Consider the following 10,489-nt stretch of genomic DNA (forward strand, 5'->3'; position numbering starts at 1 on the left):
GTAGGTCCATCCATCACTTTGGATATTTTTGAGTTATATTAAATTATTGTGAAATTAACAAGAACCATTTTTAATTGAACAAATAATTTCCTAAGCTATAAAGGATGGGTCCAAAAGTAAGTAAGTAAGTAAGTGAAAAACCCTAAGTGCTTTACTTGAAAACATAACAAGCTGCAATCGGAAGTTTTGTATAATACAAATTAAACTGACAACGTAGTCATAGCAGGAGAAGCACAGGTGTAGGTAATAAAATGAATAAGGAACTCAGTTCAATACTTAATTACATTAATGTAATGCAGCCATTAATCATGTTGATAATCACAGCTGTGATTTTCCTGCTATGACATATTAAAATGTCTTCAATGAACAAGGCTTATTCTGTCTGAAACTGACATTCCTGTCGTATTTTAGTTTTGGCTAAGTGAACATTAAATTACTGTAATAAGGCTTAAATGATCCCTAAAGCACAGAAATTACACCTCAAACCCCAAGTGTCTATTCAGAAGTGTTACCTGAGTGCTCTTCAAAGACCACCCACTGTTCTTACAGTATTATATATCTGAGGGTTCTCAGGAAGTTTTTCTCCCCTAATAGCTTAAGGAATGCATTTATCAGGGAGCTCTATTTGTGTGTTTATACTTCCCACCTCCGCTGACCTGCACGGAAACAGCTCACAATTTCTGATTTTCAGAAATACCACAACCACACCTTTTTTTTTGGGGTGAAAAAGTAAACATGATATTGTATACAAGTAAAAGGGCTTTGGAGCAACCTGCAGAGTGCAATTTAAGTGATCCGTGCTGGTATGGAAGAATGGCATTGACAGCCACAAAGGGGTGACATACCCATAATAAAAGGTGTTTGGCTGTGCAGTTTGTGAATCAGACCCAATAATTAGCCAAGTGCTGGTACCCTGGGCTTGATGGTTCAGTGGCACTGTGAAGATAGAGAACATGAAGCTACTTAAATGAAAGCCTCTGCCATAATGGATGTTTTCTCTCCTGATGCACACAGGATGATTCTAATCAGATTCCAGCACAGATTCCTTGCAGGCATTGCTTTATTTTACTGGAAAGGTTGTTGCTAATGCACAAATGTGATTTATTAATACAGAAGACAGAAAAAAAAAAGTTTTTAACTTTGGGGAATCGTCTGGATCATTTCCAATTTATTTCCTCCTGCATTATTCATTTTCAGACTAACAACAACATCTCCTCCACAGGGCCACCATCGGCCTCGGAGTAAACACACACTTGTAGAAAACAGCATACAAAATAGGATTCTGATTAACGATATGAAACCTGAAGTCAAAAGGAAAAGGTAGAATGATGAATTAAGATGGAGTAGAGATTTGTTTGTTGAAATGGGGAAAGAAAAGCTAAAATAATATGATCAGAGAACACGTGGGTGTCAGACAGATCAGAGTTTTAAGTCTGCTAATGTTGTCTTCTGTGTGTAAGGCTGCAGATTTGTGCAGTGCAGGAGAGAAAAGGTCTGCAAACGTTGCACAATGACTTGGATAGATAAAGTTTATCAGTTGAAGTTAAGATCAGTGCGGGACCACCGGGAAAGGTTGCTGCGACATGTCGAGACAGAGAGCCCTCATTAAGAGACGGAAACGGAACAACTGTGAGTAACACGGTGATGCTGGGTTGTATCCTGTACGCTGCAGAAACAATATTGATGCACTTCAGCTTAAAAACTCTCTTGCAAAGTCTCTTTGCTGCCTTGGAAATGTCACTGTAAAAGCACATGTACTGTATCAATGTCACCATTTGGTATTTTAATTTTTTTTAATCCATTTTTACCATACATTAGTGATTTAACCTGTGGGATGTTGATTCAAGTGTTGCATAATGCTGTTTAGATTGCATTTAGTGGGGGTAACAAAATAATGATTATGAGCTACACTAGTGAACTACTACTTACTGTAAGTAAAGTGCAGAAATTTTGGTGACACAATGTACTTAAAGTACCAAAAGTAGAAGTACTCATTGTGCAGAAGGGTCCCCAGCAGTGTTATGTATTGTATTATGGGATCATTATTGTTGATGCATTAACATGCAGTACTCTAATGTTGTAGTTGGTGAAGGTGGAACAATTTGAACTGCTTTATATACTTTTTGGTAGTTTAATCCTTAGAATACATCATGCTTTATAAACTGTTTTTGAAGTAACCATTAACTACTGTATAACTGTGGGGAAAAGATATAGTGTGAATAAAGTAGAATAAAATGAAAAAACTACAAATGCCTCAAAATTGTTCCTAAGTACAATACTTCAATGATTTCCACCGTGCATATTGTACTTTATTGTAAGGTGTTTCTATAAATAAATAAATCCCCATACTGATATAATTGTTACATCAAGAGGAAAAAAGATTATTATTATCATCATTATAAGATTAAATTAAATTCCTATTACGTTAACAGCTTATGTTGTTAATGGCTTCTCATAATAATAGTTATTTGGTGCATACTGACAACAGGGCTTGGCTATAATAAAGTCAGTTACTGACTCATTACAGTAATATTAACATGTCAGTCAAGTTATTTTAAACTGGCTTTTATTGAAAAGAACACACAGAAGCTTATTGATGCATCCTTTACTGTAATTTATTCATTTAAATACATATTTACAAGGAGTTCAAAGTTAGCACCTGTGTGACATAAAGTTAAATGTAAGTTTGCAGTAGAGTTCATGTGTGTATATGCAATCAATGGGCCTGCAGTTCATTGAGCTGTTCAAGGAGAGCGTCTTTTTCCAATTCTAACATGGAGATCTGACGATTCTTGTCACTCACCTCCTGTCAAAGGAGGAAAATATAGCCATTTCATATAGACGTAAAAAGACTTTTTAACCAAAAAAACTGAACCAAAAGCATCCTCTGTTTGAAAAGATCAATTAAAGGGGGGAAATCACGGATTTCACAATAATTGTGTCAAAAGAAAGAAACAAAATAGGAGTTAAAAAAAAATGTGTTTGACGCCTTTTAAGGCTTACAGTAAATTAATTTACTACACGAGAAAGTATCCAACATTTCTGTATCCTTACCTGAGTCAGTACTGTGTTGTGCCAGCGGAGGTCGCTGTCTGCCACAGCGTCAGGCAGAGAGGTGCTGCTGCTGACATTGGGCTCACTCATCACAGAGCCCAGAGAGCCATTCACTCGCTGGATACGAGACCTGAGGAGGCAAGACCGAGCCTGCAGAGATACAGGTGTTTAGAGACCCAATAAGTGGCAGTACACTGAACTATAATCAGTAAAGTCAATGAGGCCCTGAACCCAGCCCCCGCCTCACACCTCTGCTGCACCTTCCTGGCAGGAACCAACCCCACTTTTGCTCTTGGTGTTGTCCTGCCTGGCTCTGTTCTCCTCCAGCCGCTGCAGGTACCAGAGACGGGCCTTCTCCAGGATCTCCAGACCCGAGCACAGTGCATCCTTCTCCTTCTCTAGATCCCTCAGACGCTTAACCTGAGGTGGGGAGAAGAACACCAGCTCCATCAGGTTCACAGGAATTTCAAGTTGTAACTTAAATAAAAAATTCTCCTTCATGGTCATCATTCAGGAACAGGTTTGTGACGGGATAGCAACAAAGTTAATAAATTAATAATTTTGTGTACGAATAAAATGCTGACCATGTAATCACACCCTGGGTCAAGATCAGCTGCTGACCGTCATGTCATGTCATGCCCCTTCATTTCCTGTCACACGTCCACTGTCTACTTTCCAGTAAAGCAGAAAAGTGCCCACAAATACTTATATAGCTACTTTCGTTAGGTGTGTGTGTGTGTGTGTGTGCATTGCCAGACCTTCCTCCACAGCGCTGCAGAGGAGGATCCGGCTATAGTCCACACAGCATTCCGGGATGGGAGAAAAACGTGCTCTGGTTTATTGGCATTTCTTTTAACCAATCACAATCGTCTTGGGTGGTGCTAAGCGCTGGACGGAGCCATGGTGCCGCTGCAAAATAGCCTCGGGAAGGAACTTGTTTTGGTAGAACATGTGTATGTTCAAAGGTTGTTTTAAGTCGTGTAAGAGAAAACTCAGTTTAGACAGATAGTCTAGCTAGCTGTCTGGATTTACCCTGCAGAGATCTGAGGAGCAGTTAACCATAGTCCTCAGAAATCGACAGAGGTTAAAATTACAACACAAAGAAAGCGGAAGGTAAAGAGTGACATCCGGCGGAATTTCCGGAGGCTTCGGAGCAATCCCAGAAGTTGAATGTCGTGGATATAGACGAGCGTGTGTGTTTTGATGGCACGGGCATGGGCTGACCAAAAACCCCGGCCTGCAGCCTGGTGTAAAGAGCAGCGTGATCGGCACAGCGCTGCCTGTTGTCTTCCAGAGGCCCCAAGGCTTTGTTTATATCAGCAGAGCCAATCTACAGAGAAGCAGGAGGCCTTTAGTTCTATTGTCCAAACTCAGTTGGATTACATGCACTTTAAATACGCTCAGACAGAGCTAACAGTGCTACAACAAGCAGGGGAATCATAATATATATTGGTGGGTGATCCACCTTTGGGATCATGATGTCACAGTCACTTTTTAAGGCAAGTCTGTAGGCAAAATGAGATGGAGGACATTGGAAGCTCATAACACTATTGTATCACTAGTGAATGATTCATTTCCGCTTGATTAATCAAAATGTTAGATCTTATGTTATAGCCGTATGTCTGCCATATTAATTTCAATATTATACTTCTATTTAACTGTTAGTTTTTGTTTGACAACTCCTCTTATAAGAATAGGTATACAGTAAGTGGAAAACTGATTATATTGAGCTTTTAACAGGAAGCCGTGAGGGGCAGACTTGACATGTGGGAATGTGTCACTGGGACGACTGCAGTCATGCTACCTCCAAAATTACACTCAGTCATGGAGCAAAACTGACTGAAAACAGAGCGACTCTACAAGCATTTCAGTCAAATGTCCAGTATGAAAAGAAAGCACGTTCCCATTGTGTTTAAATTAATATAACAGTTCACGATTACAGGCATTTTTAACCCATTCTATTCTAATTTGATTACTTTACAGCCAACATATAGAAAGGAGAATAAAGAAATGTATTCTTGGAATAATTGTTTACAAAATCAATGGCTTTGAATGCATTTCTGTTGACAATCCTTTCATATATATATATATATATATATATATATATATATATATATATATATATATATCCACTTCATTAGGTACACCTGCACATTGTAATGCAAACCAATCCAAAGTCTACTTTTACAGTATGATATCTATAATCTTCAGTTCTTTTGTTTTTCTGACACTGTCATAGAGGTTTTATAATTGAATTATATGTTTATATGTTTATTAGTGTTGATGGTTTTGTGCTGGACTGCTTTATATTTAGAGGTGTTCTTAATATTCCCCCCCAAGTTTGTAATTGAATTGACACATTTCAGACAATATCACCATATATCTAGCTACTGTACTATATACATGTCTAATTTGAGCCTAAACGTAAAGAAACTTGATTTTTGTTTCTCTTTTAGTATCATTTCAAATTGAAGTATAAGATTTTTTGAAAAATGGTACACCATCTTTTACACACACTCGAGAAGAAGTAAATGCTTAACCTTGAGTCCTTTTTTTTTTTTTTTTTTACAGAAAATTTACAGTTAGTGTTTAAACTTACATGACAACAGGCCTCGATAGTTTACTACAGTCATTTTGCCTATTGTTCAGAAAATATTGTGCTGAAAACTGGGAAACAAAACACATGTGAGTACTCACGGCACCTGATAAGAATCACTAACTCAGGAGAACCACACTTCTATTCACACACAACAAAGACACAACAAGATGTAACAGATTAGAATCAAAAACATTTTCTTTTCAAAACACACACACACACACACACACACACACACACACACACACACACACACACACACACACACACACACACACACACAAAACCCCCCCCCTCACCCATAGGTAGAAGCGAAGTGCGTCCAGGCTGCAGAGGCTGGTCCTGAGCGGGATGATAACCACAGTGTAGGAGCCAGAGTCGGGGGGACGACAGGCCATGGAGAGGAGATCAGTCACTGACAGCTATGACTACTGCCCCATACAGTACAGCTGGCTGAATAACAAACAACAAACCATTGCTCGCCACCGGCTGACTCAGAATAATGCCACAGGGGGAGAATGAGAGTGAGAGAGAGAGAGAGAGAGAGAGAGAGAGAGAGAGAGAGAGAGAAGGCAGGGATTGGGAAAAAAACAGCATGTGGATACACAGGCACAGGCCCCTGGGGCGAGGTAATGAAAAATTCCACATGTCACTGCCATGACTGGTTAATCGACATACAGTGACACAGATTGAGAGAGAGAGAGATGTGGTGGAAAGAAGGCGAATAAATGAGAAAAGACAACAGTGAGAGGCAGGAAATATGAAAGGGGCGAGCTGTGGAGAGGAGGATGCAGGTGTGATCAGACATTTGCCAGCTTGTGTGTTCAGCACTGTTGGCTAAAAAAATATAGTTTTTTTAATATTGTTCGAAAATACTGTTCATCCTAAATCTCAGTTTAACATAACTGATAGGAAGGGAAACACAAGCTCTAAAAGTGTAGTTTTTTCTTAAGGGATTGGCAGAATTTTCTAGGAGTCATGTCATAGTGCAAGTGAAGTGGAAACATGGCAGACATTCCTCTGCTGAATGAAAAGAGAGTGCATGTAATTTTTTTTCTTGCTCGCTTTCAGGTAAGCACTCTGTTCCGACATGTTCCCTGGAATGTGACATAACCTGTGGACGAGAAGTGTGCGTGCCAGTGGACATTATAGCAATAGAGTTAAGACAAACAAACAGAACTGTCAAGTACAATTTTGTGAGCAGTGGTAGGGATAGAGGGTGGAGCGCTCACAGACATTAACATTGACATTAACGTCATTACTATCAGCGCTCAGCTGTTCAGCTGGTCAATGCCAGCACAGAAAATCAGTGGCACATGTTTTTTTTTATTACTGCCTTAAGCCAACTGGCTGTTAGACCAGGGCGGATGGAAACAATAACAGTTGGAAAGATTTTAGTGTACTGAGATGTATGAAAGAATGGGAAAATTCAGCCCAGAAAGTTTGATTATCATAGTTTTTATTTGGCAAAATTACTGAAATACAAGTTAACGGTGGCGAAAACAGTTACACACTGGTACATCAGTGAAAGAAAGTACTCACAGATCCTTTACTTGGATAAAGTACCAATACAATAATGTAAACAAGTAAAAGTGGGCGTTTAACAAGCAGGGAGGTTCTAACAAGGAGACAATATTAAGTGGCATTATGGGGAATGTAGGATTCAAAGTTTTTCGAATTGACCCATACTAGGGATTAAAATCTAGTAGGACGTTCCTGCTGTTAAGTAGAGCTAAAATGCAAGAGCATACTCTTTTAAGCTCTAACTACGCTACTGAGGGAGAGGCTGTGCATACAGTACATATTGTGTTTTGATTATTCAGAGGGTGTGCCTGAGTCTCTCCTGACAACAGACATCTTAACGGACCTCCCTGTTTGACGCTGTCAACATGGGACCCTCCCATAGTTCCCACCCACTGAATTATTACCTTGCTGTAGAGTAAAACCCCCAAAACTAAACAATTTGGGGGTTTTTATTTTTACTATTTGACTTGAAACATGGCTATCTTTACATGTAATCAGGTGATTTCATGAACAAGCCATTGAAACCTGTTGAATACTCATTGAGTCACTGATTGTTTCCCAGTTTAAAGCTGCAGTTCTGCTTGATCACCAGCAGAGAGAGCTATAAGTGCACATTGCCTGCTGGAGCTGATAACCATAGTCTCAGCTGACATTTTGTGACACTTTATGATATTCTCATTGAAGCTGTAGCTTTTACAAAACACCAGATGGCGCAGCACGATGAAGATGCAAACTTCCCCAAAAGTAGGTCAACTATTTTCAACCTATGTTTAGACATTTCTACAGCCTGTAATTCATGGAAAACAACTCAAACTTCATTTCAATCCTTAACACACCTTTACATTACATACTGTAGGTATTCCCTGTATAAAAAAAGCAAACATTTTCATGTTGGGTCATAAGCTTAAGGCCAATCAGCTTCAAGGCTTGAGGACAGCAGTTGGATCAAAACATGGGATTAAGCTGCAGAAGAATGGCTCTCTGTGCTTCAGCATCTCTGAGATGGAGCCTGAAGGGAACCCATGACCCTGGGTTACATCACAAGACACATGATTCACACCAGAATGAAGCCTAAAGCTCTACATGAGCTCATGATACCATGAACACCATGAACATATGAACATATGATGTTTTCTACTATGATTCTTTATTTTTAGCTCTTTTCTGGGAGTAACAAGAGAAGTTTAGATAAAAAAAATAAAGGCACAAAAAAAAAATATTCTGCACAGTTCATACAGTATATAAAGGAATGTATCTGACTTTATAGAAGCCACTTTAAAGTTGAAACTATGCAGCCTTTTTGTTTGAGTTTCCACTGTGGGCCCCCCAAAAGGGAAGTTCACATTGTCACACTAATGGTGTAAAATATATTCATACATGCTGCATTTCACACACAGTGGTAGGCGGTGCACTCTTATGCTTTAAATACACACAAGTTTGTATACACACATTGCAGTAACCCATTCTCCGCCTATAGGCTACGGACTCATAATTACTACTACTTCTTTGCGGCTGAGAATGGGCTCCAGGTTGCTTCCTGTCTCACACATACACACATTCGCACAAACATATTTGCTCTGTCGCTGTCACTGCTACTTTCATACATAGTTTTAAAAACACTTAGAAAGAAAATGACACGTGAACAACACACGTACACAAGCAGCTGGAGTAGTATAGCGGGCCATAGAAGCCGGGCACTCCCATTCGCCTCTCAAACCCATGCCCCACTCAAGGCTTACTGTTCCAGATCATAGCTCCAAGGAATCTACTCCAAATATGTAACTACCCATACACACTCACTTCAATCAGGACCAAAATAACTGTGTCTCTCTGGTCTCTCAAAGGGGCCTCATTACAGACTGACACTCACCTCCTTGTCCTGAGGACTCTAAGGATTGAGGAAAAACAAATCTTATTGTACGAATAAGATCGTTGAAACAAAACAATCACTGGAGGTATTCATGACAAAGATTTTTACACCAAGCAAAATTTGTTTAAATGTAAAATACAGTGCTGGAATCTCAAATTGAGACTCCAAAAGTATCAACACACTGGACTGGATTTGCCCAAAGGAAAATAGATCTAAACAGAACAGATGTGGATAACATAACAGTTAATCATTTTATCTTCTGGTGGAGATCTCATAGTTTCCAAACATGCCACATATGTTAGACTAAATTTGGAAAATTTAAAAAAATTCAAAAAAAGAATACTCATCAATAAGACATCAAGAAAATGTATATTTAATGGAGAAGTGCAGTCGTGATAAATATGGACTCTGGGGTTTGAATATTTCACCCAGTGTGAACATGGTAGGCTACAGAATACACAGTGTGAAATAAAATGTCTTTTCCAACTTTGAAGGTGTACTCCACTTATTTTGTATTACACATCCATAAAGTTTAGGGATTCACAAGCGACAGATTAAAGAATGAAGCCACAGAGGCCGACATATCCTGTCTTTTGTGTCTCTTGGACAGATCAAGCTCCAAAAATGAAACTATCCACCCCAGAGAAACAACGAAATAAGGCGTTTTACAAGCAGCTATAAATGACTCATTTTTACATATTTACGTGAGGCGGTATCCTCTAGTGGCCATAGTAATTATGATGGGAGCAAAGCAGGAAGTCATGTAACGTATTAAGACCGAGGAATGGCGTTTAGGGTTGGGTGGGTCAAACAAACACAGGTCTTTGACCCAGGAGACTGGTTTTCGTGTCCAGTTTGAAACTAAAAGTCAACCATCAACGTTATTGAGTTATTTTCACTTGACGTAACAAACAGAACTAAACGTCAGGTGCGTAATTACATCATGTACTTACGTACAGAAGTGACGTAGCATAACAAATGTGCTGATTTCAAGCCAAAACACAATCTTTTCCTAAATCTAACCAAATAGTTTTGGTGCCCAAACCCCACCTAAACTATGACTGACTCACATTGTTAACCACATGTTTAAAACCGTATGAGAAAGTGTTGATCTCCCTACCACCGGTAGGAGTGCTTATTCAGAAAAAGCTCCTGCGGGTCGTACTAGAGGGTATAACAATCGACCTAATGTGGTCGTATGGGTTGGAGGAAAACACATTATCCTACATTTCCCATAATGCAACTCAATAGCATCGTTGATTAGACCTTGCCTGCCTCCTGAATGCCCATTTCTAAAACCCCACATCTAATGTAATGCAGGCTTTCTGTTAAAAATCACTGCACACACCGCAGCATGTGATAGTAACTAAGCCCAGCTGGCCCTGTTACCAATATTACCATGGACCCCTAACACAGGGACTCCAAATATCACCCCCCTTTGTCCC

General features: G+C 39.4%; 1 protein-coding gene across 1 annotated transcript; it reads right to left on the reverse strand.

Annotated features, from left to right (window-relative positions):
* Positions 1-2,593: 2,593 nt before the first annotated feature.
* sapcd1 (suppressor APC domain containing 1) lies at positions 2,594-6,184 on the reverse strand. Its single transcript, XM_031284854.2, has 4 exons — positions 5,950-6,184; positions 3,304-3,474; positions 3,055-3,204; positions 2,594-2,806 (listed from the first exon to the last, which is right to left on the reverse strand). The coding sequence occupies exons 1-4, from the start codon at positions 6,046-6,048 to the stop codon at positions 2,717-2,719; spliced, it is 510 nt and encodes a 169-aa protein (XP_031140714.1). The 5' UTR covers positions 6,049-6,184; the 3' UTR covers positions 2,594-2,716.
* Between the last annotated feature and the right edge of the window lie 4,305 nt (positions 6,185-10,489).

The sequence above is a fragment of the Sander lucioperca genome, chromosome 20 (genome assembly GCF_008315115.2).
Source record: "Sander lucioperca isolate FBNREF2018 chromosome 20, SLUC_FBN_1.2, whole genome shotgun sequence".
Lineage (NCBI taxonomy): Eukaryota > Metazoa > Chordata > Actinopteri > Perciformes > Percidae > Sander > Sander lucioperca.

Coding starts and splice junctions, on each gene's coding strand:
- sapcd1 (XM_031284854.2), bottom strand. CDS start 6,048: ATGGCCTGTCGTCCCCCCGACTCTGGCTCCTACACTGTGGTTATCATC. Junction 3,475..5,949: donor CACTTCGCTTCTACCTATGG/GTGAGGGGGGGG, acceptor TCCCCACCTCAG/GTTAAGCGTCTGAGGGATCT. Junction 3,205..3,303: donor GCCAGGAAGGTGCAGCAGAG/GTGTGAGGCGGG, acceptor GTATCTCTGCAG/GCTCGGTCTTGCCTCCTCAG.